Source organism: Vipera berus, assembly GCF_964194415.1.
Source record: "Vipera berus genome assembly, chromosome: 1".
NCBI classification, from domain to species: Eukaryota; Metazoa; Chordata; class Lepidosauria; order Squamata; family Viperidae; genus Vipera; species Vipera berus.
This window is the reverse complement of record NC_138202.1, coordinates 53,079,212-53,100,082: the sequence shown is the minus strand read 5'-3', so window position 1 is coordinate 53,100,082 and position 20,871 is coordinate 53,079,212. Positions and strand designations below refer to the sequence as shown.

General features: G+C 39.9%; 1 protein-coding gene across 1 annotated transcript in view; it reads right to left on the bottom strand.

Moving 5' to 3' along the window:
- LTBP2 (latent transforming growth factor beta binding protein 2) overlaps positions 1–20,871 on the bottom strand; it is a gene marked incomplete at its 5' end in the record, with an annotated part of 133,281 nt that overhangs the window by 98,505 nt on the left and 13,905 nt on the right. Inside the window, one exon of the mRNA XM_081323993.1 lies at positions 12,888–13,119. Within this exon, the coding sequence (XP_081180119.1) occupies positions 12,888–13,119 (232 nt within the window). The remainder of the gene's footprint in view (positions 1–12,887; positions 13,120–20,871) is intronic.

Sequence of the window (20,871 nt, the reverse complement as noted above, 5' to 3'; positions counted from 1 at the left end):
CCAAGGTGGCTTCACCTTTTGACTGTGACTTTAGCGTTTTGAAAATCAGTTAAAATTATGTCGGAGGGTCTTAGCTTGGCCCATTTTCTACTGTGACTGCACACGAAATTAAATGTGTCCAGAGAAATAATGGAGACAGCTGATCCTGTGTCCAACTCCATTTTACAGGGGACGCCTTGTAGCTCCACCTGAAGTTTAAATTTTGGTCTGAGGGGGCGTCGGGCCCTGGTACGGCATACACTTCTGTGGCTTGCACAAAACCCCACACTAAACAGCCCCTGGGCCCCGGTACCTCTCCTGGTTGGATCATCCAACTGGTGCTTCAGAGGCCGGTCCCTCTGGCAACCTCTGCAAACTACTGCGATGTGGCCGGTTTTGCCGCAGGCCCTGCACGTGGCTGACCAGAATCTGCAATCAGCGCGTTGGTGGCTGCTGCCAAAACCTTTACATCTAGGTAAGAGATCTGCCTTGTAAGGAGTCTCTTGTTGCTTGCTGCTGCGGTGCTGTGTGTCAGGCTGTTTGAATAGCTTGTCGACTTTGGCAGCTTCTTCATCTGACGATTCCTCTGAGCATTTGGCGTCCTCGTGGTGGGCTGTTTCTTCGCGTTGCATCATTTTGGCGGGCTGGATTGTTCGGACTGCACCCCCGGCGGCTTCATCTCCCATGACTTTGTCCTGGGCTTCAGTGAAGGTCAGATTCGGTCTAGCAAAAAGTCTTTGCTGCAGCGTTCGGTTTCGTAGGCCACAGACAAGCTGGTCTCGCAGTCGCTCTTCGACGTCGGAAAATCTACACAGGCGTGCGGCCTGCCTCAAGGCCATGATGTATTCTGACGCGGTCTCACTGGGCTGCTGCATTCATTGTTCAAAGGTGTAACGCCAAGCAATCACTGACATCTTCGGCAGGAAATGTTCTCCGAGCTCCTTCTTTAGCTCAGCGTAGGAGACTGACTCCAGCGGCGTCGGGGTGAACAGGTTTTTCAGCCAGGTTGAATGTGGCTGGGCCGCACACACAGAGCAGCATGGAGGCCTTCAGTCCATCTTCTGCCACCTGGTTCGCCCGGAGGTAATTTTCGACCTGGGACAGGTACGATGACCATCCTTCTGGTCGCTTAATGTTGAACTCTCACAGCCTTCAGACCTTGGGCATTCTTCTGGTCTTTTCAGCTGGTTCCTGCGTCTTCTGATCCTGCTTCTCCGATGCCCAGGGACTGATCCACTGAGCGCGTGGTCGCTAGCGTGTCTGGTTAGCTGACCGTAGTGGGGGGGAAATGCCTTTTCCCTCCAGGCGTGTGCTAGTGACTCTCAGCTCTTTCGGAGAAGCAGGATCCCATCCTCATCACCAGTGTTGTGTAGTGAGTTTGTTGCGCAGGAATGGAGACGAGGCAAGTGAATTCAGCAATGGTCATGTTTATTTGCTTGCAGGATCTGAACTGGGGAACTGAGCTGCAGCCTGCAGCAATTTATAGCCTGGCCCCTAGGCGGCAGCCAATAGGTTTAAACCAACCCATTGCCGCCTAGCGGCAGCCAATAACACCACCACAAACAGGATGTCTGAGTTGCTGGGAGCCATTAGTTAGCTCCAGCTTACCACGTGGTGTTATACTTAAGCCCAATACATAACAGTTCCCATAAACCTTTCCTACAGTTAGCTATAGCACCTACTAGAGAACTCTAATAGGAATCAGAAAAACCTCTTTTAAACATGTACAAATAAAATAATGGTATCCAATCTAGTGATATCATCTTTTCCTGAGACAACTATAATATATTAACTGCATAACTTTTTTACCTCACCATGCACTCCTCCATGGCTGCACCTTTGAAATTCTTTTTTTTTAAGTTTGGGTGATAAAATTAGGTGCCACATTATTATGAGAAAGCCTAGAATTGTATGGCAGTGTACAGGTAGAGCTAAAGTGAAAGGTAAACTGGCAGCACTTCCTGGATGAATTGAAATATATGTAAGAGGCAATTGACTTATCTGTTATACGTGTGAGTTTGGTTACCATACCTTAATGTTAAAGAGACATGTTTTACTTGCAAATTCCTCCCAAATTAAGTTGGCATCTCCAGTTAAAATTTCAGGGGAAAAGGCTAAAAAGAACTCATTCAAGCTATTATACAGAATAGCGTTCAAATCAGTTTTGACTCCTGGTGAATGCCTGGACTAGTCTCTGAAAAACGTACAGACATGGTTTGCGGTTGCCTCCTTCTTAGGGCTGACAGAGGATGACTGACCCAAACTCAGTTGGTTTTCATGTGTAAGACAGAATTAGAATTCAGTCTCCTGATTTCTAGCCTAGTGCCTTAACCACTACATCAGATTGGATCATGTCATGTCACATCATGTCATGTCATTGGTTAGAGTTAACATTATTGAGTTAGATGGATCAACCACTCTAATAATATTTAAATATATTCCTGTATTATAAATAAATATATTTGTGAAGAATATATTTGGACAGTCAATACATTTCTGTTGCTTGGAAGAGAATACTATTCAATATCAAAGTTCTCTGTGCATTAAATTTGAACATCTTTCATTCTTAGACACCATTAACTAACACATGTGAAAGAAAGGTTGTTTTTAAAGTCACAAATCACATTTATCAAACAATGATGAAATTTGAAGATTTAACTCCCACACCCAAAATGTCTAGATAGACATCCATTAAGATTGAGTTTAGAACAGTTTTTGTCAGGCATGAACAACCAGACTCACACATGTAGATTTCAAACTACCTACTTTATTGTTCTATGCCAATTTCATAGGAATCTCCCCTGACTGGTAGTTTTCACCTGGGAAAGATTAAATAAGGCCCAAAGGCATTCAGATGGAGCCAGACCTTACCCTCTTGTAATGAGTCCAGGCTAATTCCCCACTTTATTCTTCATCCCAACTGCTCTCTCCAAAAGCTTTCTTCAATCTGGAGCTATCCAGATTTGTTGTGTTGGCTTCACCTCCCATAATTCCTAATTAATATCAGGGGAAGGGACCATCAGAGGTAGATTATAGATAGATGGGTGTGTTTCTATACCATTTTCTGATATTCTGAAATAACTCAAATAGAGATCTCTAGAATACCATGGCACCAGGCTTAGCAAACTGAATTGGCCAAAACGTAAGTCTAGTTTAATGAAACGAATAAGTAGAGGTAACATGATAGCAGTGTTACAATATCTAAGGACCTGTCACAAAGAAGATGGAGTCAACCTATTCTCCAAAGCACTTGAAGGGAGGGCAAGAAGCAATGGATGAAAACCAATCAAGGAGAAAACCAACCTAAAACTAAGGAGAAATTTCCTGACAGTTAAAACATTAATCATTGGAACGATTTTGCCTCCAGATGTTGAAGGGTCCTCCAACAATGTAGGTTTTTAAGAACAATTTGGACAAGAAGAGAGTGTCTGAAATGGTATAGGGTAGTCCTCAACTTACAACAGTTCATTTAATGACCGTTCAAAGTTACAATGGCACTGAAAACCATTATGACCATTTTTCACACTTATGACTGTTGCAGCATCTTTCTTTATCTTATCTTTATTAGACTTATATACCGCCCTTCTCCCGTAGGACTCCCCATGGCCATGTGATCAAAATTCAGATGCTTGGCAATGACTCACATTTATGACAGTTGCAGTATCCTGGGGCTATGGATCACCTTTTGTGACCTTCTGGCAAGCAAACTCAATTTGGAAACCAGATTCACTTAACAACCATGCTACTAACTTAACAACTGCAGTGACTGACTTAACAAATGTGGTAAAAAAGGTCGTAAAATGGGGCAAATCTCATTTAACAACTGTATCACTTAGCAACAGAATTTTTGCTCTCAGTTAAGGTCCTAAGACAAGGACTACCTGTATTCTGTTAAGTTTAGGTTTTTAGTACACCTCTAAATTTTAGATATAGGTGGGTCCAACCACTGTGAAATGTTTTCAAGGCCAGGGTCAAAGAATGGCATATTGTAAGTGAGCAATTGTTCACAGCTCATGAAGTTTAATCAGACACTCATAGGAAGCCCTGAATAGGATGTCAACAAAGGTTCATTCTCCCTTCATGGAATTATTCAGAAACAAACTGTTTTTATACTAGACAGTGCACAATGATAGTGAAGTAAAACTTCAAGCTTTCTGTTACTCATTTTTAAGCCCAGACAATATATATACTAACATTATTTAGGAGACAAAAGATGGGTATTGATTGAAATAGCTTGTGTCAAGCTTTCCATCAGGTTTGAGACAATTTCTGCTTCACTGACGATTGTTTGATCTTTCTCATTAAAGGTTACCAAAAAAATTTACTATTAAAGCACTAGTAAAATGTATACTCTATAGATCTGTAAATATTTTTTAAAGAAAGCATGTAACCATGATAGCCTTCTGACAACCAGTCACACTTTTTTTGTTTAATCTTAAATCTCTTGGCAATTTTTTTTTATTTCTGTCTCATTCAACTGCCTCCCCTATTGGCCAGCTGCCACATAAACCAGTGATTCACTTCCTTCTCTTATATAATTTCCACTGAATTATTAGAGAAAAATGAACACCGCACCAAAAGCCTAAAGTAGAGAAATAGACAGCCAGGCCCTCTGGGTCTATTCTTCTTTAGTCTCTGAAGTGGTCATTAAATGGCCTGGCAGAACATACAGAGATCACTCTTTGAGCTGGTACAAGGAGTATCTCAACACACACACACACACACACAGAGAGAGAGAGAGAGAGAGAGAGAGAGAGAGAGAGAGAGAGAGAGAGAGAGAGAGAGAGAGAGAGAGAGAGAGAGAGAGAGAGAGAGAGAGAGAGAGAGGTTAATTGTACACATAGTCTACCAATTTATGGCAATTGAAACAGTCTCTCAATGCCCTCCTGTACCTTCAAAGCCTCATTTGTCCCTTTGTATTTCAAAAGGATACATCTGATTTTGCTTAGAGGGGCTATTGTTTTCCAGACAGTTAAGGATTTGGGACACAAATTTCCCTTTGTGTCTTTTATTCTAGACAGTGACTGCCCACTAAAGGAAACTCTGACGTTTTTAACAAGGAAGTCTTGGCCTTCCTCCTGGAATGGCCTCACATTCTGCTGAGGTTTGAACAGACCGCAAGAAGCTGGAACATCTACAAACTTCACAGAAAGTCACACATTAATTCAAGTGGGCATAATTCCCCTCCACCCCATTTTAATGTTCATATCATCTGTACCCTTAGTTATATGTGATCTTTTATGTAAGCCTCAATATTTTCTTCCCTGTGATCGGCTTTCCTTTTCTATCTTGCAATTAGAACATTCCACCCCCTTTTACTAGCACCTTTTGTTGGTGAAATTGGATGCTGAAAGACATACTCCTAACTTCACTAAATAAATTTGCATTGAGTAATAGCAAAACACATGTTTTGGATAAGTGTTCAGACAGACGGTCTTCAGGGATATCTTCTGATTTATCCTTTCCCATTTCTAGAAACGGAGAAAATTCTATTACTATGGCTAGTTATATATTCTCCCTTTCCTAAGAAAAGTACTGAATCTCTAGATTATGGAAAATTTAAGAACTATCCGCCTTCTCAGGGATATTGGTGGTCTCACACCAAGAAGATGTCAAAATCTATGCATCTTCTTGTCACATCGACTACTGTGCCAAGTCTGTAATCACTAAACCAACTAGTCTCTTACATCTCTTGAATGAGAAAAAGAGATGCAATAATTCTGAACCTTGATTTCAATATAAATAGGGCGCAGTTTTGCTACAAAGCAAACAACCAAAATTCTTTAATAATGGCTTTATAACTGCTGTACAATAAATCTACTTATCTGAGAGTTTGTGGCCTTGGAATCTGATCTGATTTCATTTAAATTAGCAAAGTTACACTCTTGATATCTATGCTCAGCTGCAGTTACCTCACTGTCAGAATCCATTTATATCACATTTCATAATTGTATAGGTAGAACAACGTGCTATTACTGGGGATTCTGCCATCTCTCCGAGGGGGGGGGAGAGGATGGTTACTAAAGCGATTTTCAAACAACAGGGGATGTTTTAACGGGGGAAGGGAGGGGGACAGACAGATCTGGTTTGTGTCTTCATTTACAACTGAAAAAGGGAAGCAATAACCATAAAACCAAGGAGAGTTCCCTTTCCCATGGAAGGACCTGACACCTAACGTTTATAGTGGCCCCAGGCATGGAATGCCCAATGATCCTAGGACTGGAATGGCTGAAGAAATGGAACCCCGGGATAAACTGGAGGACAGCAGAACTCAACTTCCCAAAGGGGGGGCAGAAGAACGTAGACTCCAAAAGCACCCCCCCAACCCAGAGGGAGGAGACAGCAGCAGTGGGGAAAGAGAAGGGATTACCAGAGATACCAGAGGAATACAGGGACCTGGCTGAGGTTTTCAGTGAGGAAAGAGCAGATGAGCTTCCCCCCCACCGCCCCACAGACTGCACCATAGAATTCAAACCTGGGGCAAAACTCCCAAAACCCAGGATGTATGCCATGAGCCCAAGGGAAATGGCAGAAATGGAGAGATTCATAAAGAAAAACTTAGAAAGAGGATTTATTGAGCCTGCCAAACCCAAAGTGGCCGCCCCGGTTCTGTTCAGGGAGAAGAAGGATGGGTCCTTTCGTTTGGTTGTGGACTATAGAAATTTGAACACAATTAGTGAATGTAATCTGTACCCCCTTCCCCTAATGAAGGATATGTTATCCCACCTATCGAAAGGAAAGATTTTTACCAAACTAGACCTGAGGGAAGCATACTACCGTATTAGGATTAAGGAAGGAGACGAATGGAAGACTGCATTCAACTGCCCAATGGGGTGCTATCAATTCAAAGTATTGCCATTCGGACTGCAAGGGGCCCCCGCAGTCTTTATGCAATTAATTAATGACGTGCTGAGAGAGCACCTATATAAGGGGGTCCTGGTTTACCTCGATGACATCCTTATCTTCACAGAAACCAAAGAGGAACATATCAAACTAGTCAGAGCAGTCCTGAAGAAGTTGCGAGCTGCCCACTTATATGCTAAATTATCGAAGTGTGAATTCCATCAGGAAAAAATCGACTACCTGGGATATCGCATATCTCCAGAGGGCATCGAAATGGACCCTGAGAAGGTCAGGGCAGTACTAGAGTGGGCACCCCCCCGCACACGGAAGCAATTGCAAAGTTTCCTGGGGTTTGCAAACTTCTACCGCCAATTCATCCCCGCATTTGGCCAAATAGCCATGCCCCTCACAAATTTGTTGAAAACGAAGGGGGGGTCACCCGTGAAACCCAGCCAGCCTCTGAAATGGTCAATGGAATGTCAAGCAGCATTTGAGAGGCTAAAGAGACTTTTTTCTGCTGAACCTGTCCTAAAACACCCAGATCCCGATAAACCTTTTGTAATACAGGCAGATGCGAGTGATGTAGCGGTAGGAGCCGTACTATTACAAGAAAATGATGGGGGGACATTGCAACCATGCGCATACACATCCAGAAAACTCACAGAAACAGAACAACGCTGGCCAATATGGGAAAAAGAGGCATTCTCGTTGAGGTGGGCATTACTAACATGGCGCCAATTTTTAGAAGGAAATAAAATACCTTTCCAGGTCTGGACAGACCACAAAAATTTGGAAGCACTAAAAACGCCCAGGAAGCTCACTCCTAAGCAAGCCCGCTGGTCCCAACATTTTCACCGATTCAATTTCACTCTCAAACACTTACCGGGGGGAAAGAACTTCCTGGCAGATGCATTATCCCGCATGCCCCAATATAACAGCACAAGAGTTACTGACTTTAAACCACTTGTACCGGAACAACAACTGGCAGCACCAGTCACCACCAGGGCACAAGAAAAAATGAAGCCGAAGGTAGATAGCCAAACTGGAATAGAATTCAGGAAATCTTTGGAAAGTGATGAATGGTTCCAGAAAAATAAACATGTGTGCACAATTAAAGATGGACTGCCGTGGGTGGGGGAGAAGCTATATATACCTGCCACACAGAGAATCAATTTCATGCAACTGTGCCATGATACAAAATCAGCAGGACACTTTGGCTTTGTAAAAACCCTACACTTAACTAAAAGGCAATTTTGGTGGCCATCTATGAAAAAGGACATAGAAAGCTATGTGGGTAGCTGTCAAATTTGCGCGATGGCCAAAAGACTGCAAGGGAAACCGCCAGGCCTGTTACAACCGGTGGCAAACCCCTCACCCCCATGGAAAGAAATAGCCATGGATTTTATCGTAGAACTGCCAGAAAGTAATGGAAACACCGTAGTCTGGACTGTCACAGATCTGTTCTCTAAGCAAGTACACTTCATACCTTGCCAAAAAATCCCGACTGCAAAAGCATTAGCAAAACTTTTTGTACAGCATATTTACAGATTGCACGGGGTACCACAACGCATCATATCTGACACAGGGGTGCAATTTACATCGGCATTTTGGAAAGAATTTTTATCCCTCTTAGGAACCACCCAAGGACTGTCATCTAGTCACCATCCTCAGACAGACGGAGCCTCTGAAAGACTTAATAATATACTTGAACAATATCTGAGATGCTATATTAATTTTCAGCAGTCCGACTGGACGGACCTACTGCCTTTTGCAGAAGTAGCATATAATAATGCAGTCCACTCAAGCACAGGTTACACTCCTTTTCAAGTAGCTACAGGCCAGAGTTTCAACCCAATACCAGAACTAACCCCAAAAGAACCGGTTATCCCTGATCTGAAGGAATGGATTGCTCAATTACAAAATACATGGCCAATCGTTAGGAAAGCGTTGGAAGATGCCAGAAAAGCATACAAGACACAGGCAGACAAAAAAAGAACCGATCCCACACCATTTAGGGTAGGAGAGATGGTATATTTATCCACAAAATACCTGAAATCACTCCAACCCTGTAAAAAACTAGGACCAAAATATATTGGACCCTTTCCAATTAAAAGAATCATAAACCCAGTAACAGTTGAATTAGAACTACCCAAAAATCTTAGACGAATACACCCAACCTTCCACTGCAGTCTATTAAAGAGAGAACAACAATCTCCACTACGAGAAAAAATCCCACCACCACCACCCCCCATCATGGTGGAAGGAGAACAACATTTTGAAGTGAAAGAAATCTTAGATTCCAGAAAACACCATGGAACGATACAATATTTAGTGGCATGGAAACACCTCCCCTCCTCAGAAAACGAGTGGGTTAACAAACTCCATGTTAAAGCACCTAAGTTGCTTAAGAGGTTTCATACAGAATATCCAAACAAACCAGGCTAACATTTATATGGTTTCTTTCCCCACAGATGGACTCATCTTTTTTCTGAAAGGAGAGCCGAATGTCAGAATCCATTTATATCACATTTCATAATTGTATAGGTAGAACAACGTGCTATTACTGGGGATTCTGCCATCTCTCCGAGGGGGGGGGAGAGGATGGTTACTAAAGCGATTTTCAAACAACAGGGGATGTTTTAATGGGGGAAGGGAGGGGGACAGACAGATCTGGTTTGTGTCTTCATTTACAACTGAAAAAGGGAAGCAATAACCATAAAACCAAGGAGAGTTCCCTTTCCCATGGAAGGACCTGACACCTAGCAACTGACGACAGCCTGACCAAATGGATGAGGGGAGGGACTGGAATGGGAATGGTTTATATAGGATTGAAATGTAACTTTTCTCAGATTCCGTCTTGTATTCCCACAATCGATTCCTTCCTAGTAAACATTTTCCTTTTGGACTAAACTTGCATCCAAGAGTTCTTATTTCCTAAGATGTGGATTGAGGTGGGTCCTGACACTCACACTCTCAGTGACTTAATAATGTCCAGCTAAAATCCATTTCTCTTCTGAGGGATGGTAGATGCAAAATAGGGATTAAGAATTTTGTCTTTCTCATCATTCACCATTGTCACTTTACATGTTACCTTTTGATCTGCAAGCAATAGATATAAACGATGTTTCCTATAGAGACCTAGCACCATGAAAGGCTGTGCAAAATTATTTGTAAACTTGTGTATTTTGCAATTCCAACCAGAAACCGCAAAAGCATTTAATTATCATCTTTTTAAATGTAATATTATGATCCACTGTATAAAATATATCTTAAATGTTAAGGTAAGCTATGGAGGCAGTAAATGGGTGATTAAAAATGGTTGACTTTAGCATAAATAATATTGTTTTAATGTAGAATTAATAATAGTAATAATTCCTATAGAAAGAAATCTTTATATTATACTGAAAATTTTCTAATCATATCTTGCTTCATGTAGTGTGTGGAGAAGTTTTCTGAAGGATATAGGTACAGTATGCAAAAACTGATTAGTAATCTTTATTGGGTCATTTAGGATTAAAAATTTATCTAGAATTGAGTCTAAATCCTATCACTGTGAGGGAGAAATGTGATTGCATGAAGCTATTCAGGATATTAGCCATGAGTAATGGCAAATATATATAAAATGGGTAATCATGTCTTGTAATGAGTTTTTGCAAGGAAAAATCATGAAGATGGGTCACATAATTATAGGATGTTTAAGCTGTAAAATCCTAATCAAATAAATGGGGCATTGAAATGAAAATGACTGAAGAAAGGTCAACTGTAGTTTCGAAGCATATATTCACCAAGTAAATAAACAAGAACAGAAATAAGTATAAACCCTGGTAGCAAAAGTATAACATAACAAATCACCAGTTCCTAATAGTATCTACCCCAAAGCTTAAAAACAAAAATATAGAAATGCTGACCTTTAGGCATATGTAATTTATTCTTCAAATCAGATTCAGTGCTAGAAGACTGGAAAATAGACAACATGACACCAATTTTAAAAAGAGACCCAATGGGAAATTATAGGCAGGCTGGCTTGATATTTCTTTTGGACATATTGGTGGGAACAGAGGAAAAAAGTAAGAAATATATAGATTAATAAATATTGCTGAAAGAAAAATCAGCAAATCTTTTTTGAGAAAACACACAAATGAAACAGGATCTTGAGTAAATTTAGCAGTCATGGAATAAGACGGATTGTCCTTTAAAAGCACAGAATGCAGATTAAAATAAATGGACAATTTTCTGCATGGAGAAATATAAGAAGTGGAGTCAATGAAGGATCTTTTGGGGGATCTATGCTTTTTAACTTGCTCATAAATTATCTTGATATAGGAAAACATAAAGAGATACAGTAGACACATTTTGTGGATTGTACCAAACATTCTGCATGATGAAAATCAAAAGGATCTCCTTAAAATGGTCAAATGTCACCCAAAACACATGTTGTCAATGCTGGCACTAATCCTCATATTCTCCCTAAAAGTGACACAAATGTAACCAATAAGTTTTTAATGCCATTAAGCCATTCCTTCATCTCATCCTTATCCAACAGCTGAAGCAGATTAAAGTTGTTCCAGATTCAAAGCAGACTTCTCCTCTTCTACCAATATCATAGGTAACAGTCTACCATGCTTCATGATGGATATGGCTGATGATGCAGTCAAGGTGAGAGAATCCAACTCCTACAGGTTACTTTAGACTGCTGCAGACATGCCCCCTTCCATCCAGCTAAATGTAGTCCTTGACTTATGACTACAAGTGAGCCCAAAATTTCCATTGCTAAACAAGGCAGTTGTTAAGTGAGGTTTGCTCCATTTTACAACCAGTTTTACACAGCTATTAAGTGAATCATCAGGTCGTTAAGGGAATTTGGCTTCCCCCATAGACTTTGTTTGTTGGAAGCCAGCTGGGAAGGTTACAAATGGTCATCACAGGAGCCCAGGATGGTCATAAATACATGCCAGTTGCCAAATGTCCAAATTTTGATCATGTGACCATGCTGATACACAAGGGTCATAAATGTGAAAAACAGTCATAAGTCACTTTTTCAGTGCCATTGTAACTTCAAATGGCTTTAAGTCGAGGACAACTGTATTAAACCCTACACACACACACACTGAATGTGTATCAAGATAGCCAAGACCCCTTGCCTTGACAAAAGTGTCTGCCTGAATAATTCTTGACCTGCACTTTCCAAAGTGCTTGCCAGGACCCTATGTCTACTTTTTATATATCCAGATGAAGCACTGTTTTGAAAGAATGTTAAGACTTATTCTTCTTACATTTAAAAATGTACTTCTAAAGCTATACTGGGGAGGTAATGGAATTGAATGACTGGCACTTTTCGCTGCAGGTTTTTTGTTTTTTGTTTTTTTGAAAGACACAATCATAAAAGCACTATTAAACCAAGTTTTAAAATCTTTTTTGCCCAAACATGGAATAGGAGTCAAAAGAAAAAAGAACAGGAGGTGCCATGGGAACTAAGAGCTGTAGTTTATATATTTACTACTGATAATTTCTGATTAACCATTCAGTTTTAAATTTTACTCATGTTCTAAAACAGATATCTATTCTCCCCACAATAATAACAGCAATCCCAAAAATATCCTCACATTTTAGTAATTGTTATCTGCTTCCTTCCTAAACACTGTAAGCTTACCATGCAGTAGTCATGAGTCACTGAAAGCTCTCATCTTTGACCGAGACCTAGGGAATGATAGCAGTTCATTTTATACATGACTGCTTTCTTACGGTTTATAATAAAGATGCAGGAAAAATGCAGAAAAAGTACCTAGAAACAAAATTAGCAGCAGGTTTGAGGTAGTGGATTTTCTAAGGCAGTAATAGAAACACAGTTTTACTATCAATCCAACTTACATATCCTAGGCAGATATATTTCAAGAGGGATTTCTTAGTCCACAGTATCTTCAGAGCTGGTGAGTATGTGCAGATACATCTTTCCTATTCTCCACATTTGCTCTAGAACGGAGCTATTGTAGCTGTCCTTCCACTACACCTCTGTTAAACTTACAAAAAGGGAATAATCACTGTTGCATATACCTGGGGTAACTTACCCAGCTGCTAGCTTTTGTATGATAGATAGCTGTGGCTCTCTTTGTTCTGCACTGCTTATTCTCTTTAGAAGGGAACCTGCCGGAGACTGAAAGGTAGTTGCAAGGCCAGGAGGATGATACTCTTCTTCTGGAATCACCTCTTCACACCTGGGACCTCTGAAGCCTGAGCGGCAAATGCAAAGCTGGGGACGGCTACAGGATCCCTTGTTCTGGCATGGAGGATCACATACAGCTAAGGAAATAAGGAGAAGAATGAATAGAAACAGACATCCCCAATGTTGTATGTCTATATCACCCATAAGCAGCACTTATTTATTCCACTTCCATGGAGTAAAACAATACAATCTACAAAAAAGTTAGTACTTTTTCAAAAAGATCTGACTATATAAAAATTGCAAATAATATTGCATTTGTAAGTAACAGGTGAAGACAATCCCTTTAGATTAATCCCACTTTACGAAAAAAAATGTATTGAGATAATCTGTGTTTATGTATTTCACAAAAATATTTTTTTCTTTGCTTACAATAAACTTTGGTTACTGTTCCATTCAAAAAAGGTCATTTGTCCAAGGTCTAACAATCCAATATAAAAATTTAATATCAAATGTCAAAATCTTTTATGACAGAGATTCAAAAGTCATTTCAAGAATTTGAATATGCAATTCCTACTGGAGTTGTTAACATACAGACTTTAAGATCTAAGCATCCTTAGTTGAAAAGATTTAGCTTTTTTTGTTACCTGACATCTAAATGAATGAAGAAGAAAGTTGGAATATAGCCAGTGGAACCAAAGAGTAGTTAGATATATAAATGATTAGCCACTTGTTTAATAAAAGATTAAAAGGGCAAAGAATTTCTTGGTCTTTAGGCTCTGCTAAAATTTACCATCTGTTTAGAAAAGACTTTTTTTAGGATTTTAAAAGCAAAGAGCAGCATTTGAAATATCATTAAAGCAGCCTGAATGGTTAAAAGCCCATATCTGAAATAGTAGTTGTACTATTCCCAGAAATATTTTTCTAATGAGAGAAAGAGGCTGCTGTTTCTAGTCTTGTCTGTTGTTCATAAGCACTATTCTGCTTCTGGGACTGTGAGACAATCCTTCACCTTTTATTAAAGAACACTGAGTCAGTTTTCTGGAGCAATCACATTAATAAGACAAAAGATGGCTTTTGATAAATAATGTACAATTTTGTTGTCAGTGAACAGCTGAGAATGTCCTAATTCCCACCCTTTTTTAGCACCATTAAAGGTAAAGGTAAAGGTTCCCCCGCACATGCGTGCTAGTCGTTTCCAACTCTAGGGGCCGGTGCTCATCTCCGTTTCAAAGCCGAAGAGCCAGCGCTTGTCCGAGGACATCTCCGTGGTCATGTGGCCGGCATGACTAGACGCCAAAGGCGCACGGAACGCTGTTACCTTCCCACCGTAGTGGTCCCTATTTTTCTACTTGCATTTTTACGTGCTTTCGAACTGCTAGGTTGGCAGAAGCTGGGACGAGTAACAGGCGCTCACTCTGTTACGCGGCACTCGGGATTCGACCCGCCAAACTGCCGACCTTCCGATCGACAAGCTCAGCGTCCTAACCCACTGAGCCACCGCGTCCCTCTTAGCACCATTAGTAGCTCATAATTCATAATATAAAGCACTATGTCTAAAGCATGCTGGGGAGCAATGTCCAATAAATCAGAAACTTTGACTTCTAGTTCTGGAAGTATAACTCCTCAGTAATATTTCAGAACTGGGGATGGAGAGCAGATATTTTCACAACAAACGCTGAAGTCTTCAAAGTACCTTTGAAGTATTTTGGTATTAACCACTCAGTCTGATCATTCTTTTACTAGGCAGATCAATGGTTAAGACATCCAAGATGATCAGTGTTTCATCCAATTGGAATTGGGAGATATTATTCTGATGACATATTGACTGGGAGCTTTGAGTCGTGATATCATGTAATGTCATGTAACTTCCAACAGTTATAATTTGAATGTGGGTGATAGCTTGAGGTTAAGAAAAGAACCAGATAAAAGCTTATCTGATCAATCTTAAAAAACTCATTCCCATACTCTTCTATCTCAAGAAAACAGAATCTACCTGAACCAATAGAGAAAGTGGAGTGTCTAAATATTTTATCAGGATTTTCTTGGCTGATTTATTCAAAATTCTCAAAGTTATAGGTGGTTATGTTGGGGGGAAAGGCTTAAGATGTTCTAAAATGTATTACCAAAGGCCACCGTTTGATAAAAGAAACACAATGCATACAGACTGAGGAACTCAAGGCAGTTTCTGGCAGCAAAAGTTCTGCCTAAATTTAAGAAACTCTTATTCAGAGATTTTATTTTACTGCTGAACTTTATTTACAGATGTTGCACCAGGGAATCTCAGCTGGCATTAAGAGAATCAACTTTGGTGGAGTGGTTTGATGACATTTTAATACATACATAACTGAGAAAACAATATGTCACATTGTTCCTTGAACAAGGAATATGTGGGATATTCTGCATAATCAAGTCTTTTTATAGAAAACACACTGGGGACCTATCTCTGCAAGAATCCTTTTATCTGCAAAGTTACAGATTGAGAAGTAGTTTACAGATCTATAGCAAGAGTAACACTCCCCTCCTCTAATCATTTATATTACCCCAAATCTCTTGGAAACTTTGACACTCAGATACAAACTGTCATCTTCAGCTCTTGCTCCTGCTTTTCTAGAATGTTGACTATTAGCATTTTAAGATAGTTTAAATATTAAATTTTTATTTAAATTAGAGAAAATTTGAAATGAAAAAAGTTGAAGGTCATTTTTGTTTTATATATGTTTGATGTATCTTTGGTCACATTTTAACTTGTCCTGTTATTCTCCTCCCTCTTTCCCCTTTATGTTGGTTTGTATTTTAATAGTTCTTTATGAAATATAATAAAAATATTTGTAAAAATACTTTTCTTGCTTCTGCTTTCTGCATAAGTCAACTGCATAGAACAGGGGTCTTCAAACATGGCCTTTTTATGACTTGTGGACTTCAACTCCCAGAATTCCTCAGCAGGGTGCCTGGCTAATGAATTCTGAGAGTTGAAGTCCATAAGTCATAAAAGGGCCAGGTCTGAAGACCCCTGGCATAGAATATTGACCCATCCAGAGCAGGAACTGGCCAAGTAAAGCAGCAGAACAGAAACATCCAAGTTAGCTATATACTCTCTAGCACACAAACCAGCAATTTCAGTTAATCCAACTTTTTGATCATTTGCAATGTAACAAAGTCTGTAAGTCTTGGTCTCATTTTGGAAGTTCTTCCAAAAGAAGCAACAGATATTACCTCAGATTTGCTCTTAAGTATGGTTACAAATCCTCAACATATACTTTAGTAAAGCATCGTAAGAAGTCCTCCTATCATGTGTGTTACAATCTGGAGATCCTAAGTTCCTCACATTGAAGCAAGTAATTTATAAATCAAGTCCTTGAATACTTTTCATAGTCACTCTCTCAGAATTCAATTTCCTCATTTTTCCTCCTGCTTGTGATGTTTCAGTGGCAAAGCTGCCATGGCCTGAGAAGTTTTGACATGCTCTCTACCCTGCTAGGCCCCAGGAGGTCTCAGTCTGCCTCCTCACCAGGCCTGGGAGGCTTTGGTATGCTCACTGTGCAATTTTGAAAAGGAAACTTCTGAACCACCAAGAGAATGGAGCCTGGTTTTAAAATGGTGTGGGATGGTCTCAGTAAAAAGGCTCTGCCTTGCATAGGATGGTTGCACCTGTTAATAGCTGGAGAAGAATGCTGAAGGTAAGAGGGGTGCTCAGAAAAGTCAGAAATAAACAACCATTTAGAAACTCCAGCTCATACCACACTTTCTTCTGGTACTTATATTTTAAGCTACTTCTCTCCTCTCTTCTCTTTTATGAATCTATTCCCTGAAGTCATATGTTGAGAGAACTACCTATGACAGGGATGCCTAATCAGCTAAGCATTTTCTGAAATAATTTCATAGGAACCTGTACACCAAATGCCTGAACCTACTTTTTTATTCATTATAAGGAGCTATGTCCATTTTCCCCATGTAGGTAATCTTCAATTATCGTCTGGCAGCTCAGTTGTCATTTGAAGCAATTGTTAAATGAGAAATCACATGACCATGACTGTGCTTTCCTTTTCCCCACTCTTCCTCCCTTTGGAATACTCCCAAGAGGGCAGGAATAGCAATAGCACTTAGACTTATATACCACTTGCTTTACAGCTCTCTCTCTAAGAGGTTTACAGAGCCAGCATATTGCCCCCATAGAATAGAGGGTCCTCATTTTACTGACCTCAGAAGGATGGAAGGCTGCTTGAGCCAGTGAGAATTGAACTGCTGAACTGATGGCAGTCAGCAGAATTAGCCTGCAATACTGCATTTTAACCACTGCACCACCACGCTCTATATAGAGCAGGGGTCTTCAAACTTGGCCCTTTTATGACTTGTGGACTTCAACTCCCAGAATTCCTTTGCCAATCACGCTGGCTGAGGAATTCTGGGAGTTGAAGTCCACAAGTCATAAAAGGGCCAGGTTTGAAGACCACTGACACATTGAGTACCTGTTGGTGCTCCTACTTGTAACTGACAGAACTAATCAGTTTCATACTTTCCTTTTCTTCTTTCTTTCCTTCCCTTTGGAAGGCTCACCAGGGTATTGAGATAATTAGCAAGAAGAGAATTAATGTTTGTTGGAAAGGAAGGGTTTACAAGAGAATAAACAGGCATACAATGGGAAATATACATCAAAAGGAATTTGGTGGCACCAGCAGCCCAAAGTGCACTAGAGAAAGAGCTTGTGTGCCCATTTGGTGTTGTTGAAGGAAAAGTCTTCATCATGGTTCAGTCTAAGCTGGGAATAAACAACATGGCAACTGCTTTAGAAAGAAGGTTGCAGTTTATTGAAGAGGAGAGCCAGACAGAAAGATGGCTCTGGAAAAAACAGAGTGAGCACATGTAGGGAGTGGGTTTTTATACCCTCTGGGGCTCTTGAGGTTGTTTCCTGTTCCTGTTTGAGGCTTTGTATTTCCTGTGTCATGTACTTTGACCTGAGTCTGGGTGTGCCTTTCTGGTATTCTGATGGTGGTGGGTTAATCCTATTAAGTCCCAAGGGTCATATCCTGCTTCCCTGGTGCTGTGGCTGATGACTCTTAGATTTTTGGTGTTGATTCTAGGGATCTTTCTTGCTAATCCCAGTTTCCTGATTCCAGTCTTTCTGACAAGATTATCTGCATTTCTACAGAGTTGGTTTCTGCTTGGGGGAGGGAAACTTGGGGCTATTAAACAAAACTGGGCATGCTTTTCTGCCTCTTTAAGATCCTTTTAGGAAATACATTTTTCTGCCCTTTTAATATTTCTTTCTCTTGGTGGGGGGGCTGACTTCCCACAGTGTCTTTTAATTCCTTCCCCTCCAATCTCTCTGTTCTGTGAGGGGAGGGGAGGAAAAAAAACAGGTCAGGCATAGGAGACTTTGCCTACAGAGATTGGTTGTGGTTTTATTCCCCCCCCCCCACTCATTTAAGCAATCTCTCTGTTCTATGGAGAGGAGGAAAGAAGTTTCAGCCATGAGTATTCATGGCTCATTCATGTGGTTCTGGACATAAAACTAAAAAGTTTCCAAATGGTAGTTACTGCCAGCAACCAAGTAAGCCAAAATCAGGAAGAACTGCTAACAATTTTTTAACTTCTTACCAAGAGGATGAATCACAGCAAGTCAGAGTTATAACATTGAGGGGGGGGAAATAGCTGGAAAATTGCCTTTTCTATTTTTCTAGGCCAATACTCCCCACCCCCAAGAAGTCAGCTTTAACTCCTGGGAGTCCTTGACTGAACCTATACATCTTTTAATGGTGATTCTTCTCTTAATATACCATCAGAGCAGTGAGAGTTTTCAGATTTTTTTTGGTTCAATTCATTGCCCACCTTTCTGTTCAAACACTCAAAATCTCCAAGGATTTAGCCAGAAAAAGGTCACTGGACATTAATGGTAATCCCGGACATATAGTTTACATAGAGGGATAAAGATACAAATATGCAGCTGAGTATAAGTTATAGAGCTTATACAGCAAGAAGTCCCAACAGATTTCTAACCCTCATTAGAATTCCTTGGAAACCCACAGCAACTTAGAAACAGTTCCTTTTCCTCATTTCCAGCACTCACAGGCTTCATTCACTATTCTCTTGGAACTTGAAGGAAAGGAGAGATCCCAGTTTAACAACAGGACTGCCTCACTCCCATTCCAAAGGTTCTGTGTAAAAAAGATTCTGGACATCATCTGTCTTCAGGGAGCCTTCAGTCTGATCCCATCAGCAGTCATCAACTGCTGCTTTATTAGCTCCTGCCAGAACCATTAGCAAAGAGTATTGACATGGACAATTGTACTCACTGCTATCTTTTTCTCTCAAGAACTAGTGAATCAGAGAGACCCCAGGATGTTTGATATTTAAAAGGTAAGCCATTTGTTTTAGACAAATATTATACCGGAAGACATATTTTGCAATGCTATCAATGTATCACATACTTAGTTTGTATCAACAGGAATTATTTTGGAATGAGACTTTCAAGTAATTTTCTGGTTTAATCACCCACTGCTATAAGTCATTAATGAGGCAATGTTAGTTTCTTTCATTTTTCCAATTCATTTTCCATTCTATTTCATTTTCACATTAGTTGAAGCATTTGCTTTAAGGTCAAGTGAAAAATTATCTACAGATTATAACTCTATGGACATTTTGCACAAACACCTTCCCATATATGGCATAGTATATTTTGCACATTTATTATCCCAGATACATGTATATTTCTGTATGCACTATTTGTTCAAAGAACCACACCACAAATTTCACTTTAATTCCTATACATTTGAAAAATAGGAGTTTAGTCAGCTTTCATAAAATTACAATATTCTCTCTTTTCCTTAAGCAGTATGCCAGGCACTGCCCTGGTGGGAAATCTCAAACCTTAATAGCTAATTATAAAGCATCAATCAATAACAATTTCCAATCTTACTATACAGTACTTCCCCCAGTCCTCTGTCCTGCCTATAACTTGTTTCCTAATCTCCTGAGAATAACATTCAGGAGCAGCCTTGCCAGGGAGGATAACAGCCCATTCTCCCACCTTCCTCTAGACACATTAATTCTTGCACTCCTACTTGTAAAAGGTGGAATTGGCAACTTTCTGGCATAAGCTTTGGCACTTCCAGGTTAACAGCGGGACTGGAGCAAGTGGAAGACTTTAATCAGCCAAGGTTTTGAGAAGCAAGAACTAGGAAGAAACACAGTTCAAAAAAGATTATGAAAAGACAAAAGAAGGAAGAACAATGAAATCAGAGAAACAAGGAAAAGGAATATAGTTAAATGTTAAGAGGCTCTTATTGCTTCAAGCAGCAAGCATAGCCCTCACTATAGTTCATTCGGTAGTTAAGTATAGACAAGAGTCGAAAGAGCCCCTTTATAGTCTAAATTACTGTACTTTCTTCTTCCTGTGTTGCTTAGGTCCAAATTGGAAAAGTACAAAGCAATATTTCCATTAAACCATGGAAAAGGCAGAGAAATGAAGTGCCATAATTGATTATTACAGTTATAAGAAGAATTTACTTTATAATGTATTGACAAAAGAGAATCAACTTTAAAATACTTTCATCTTAGTATACAATCCAAATTCTCATCTAGCCATATTTCTGCTACGTTTGAGCTAGGGAGCCTGGCAGCTGCTGTAATACTTCAAAGAGTTTATATTTAAGGTGTCTTGGGAACCAGATGGAGACTTTTAAGAATATTTAGGCAACTTTATAAATTCAGTAAAAACAATACAATTGTTATTTGTACTATATATGTGGAATAAATAATATTTCAAAGTCTATATTACAGCAACACTTTTATTAAGCCAGCTCAAATTCTCCAAATAGCATGCAAGCTTTTCAATTATTCAGAACATATCTGCAACTTTGTCTCACATCTCATTTTAAGAACATGATGAAAAT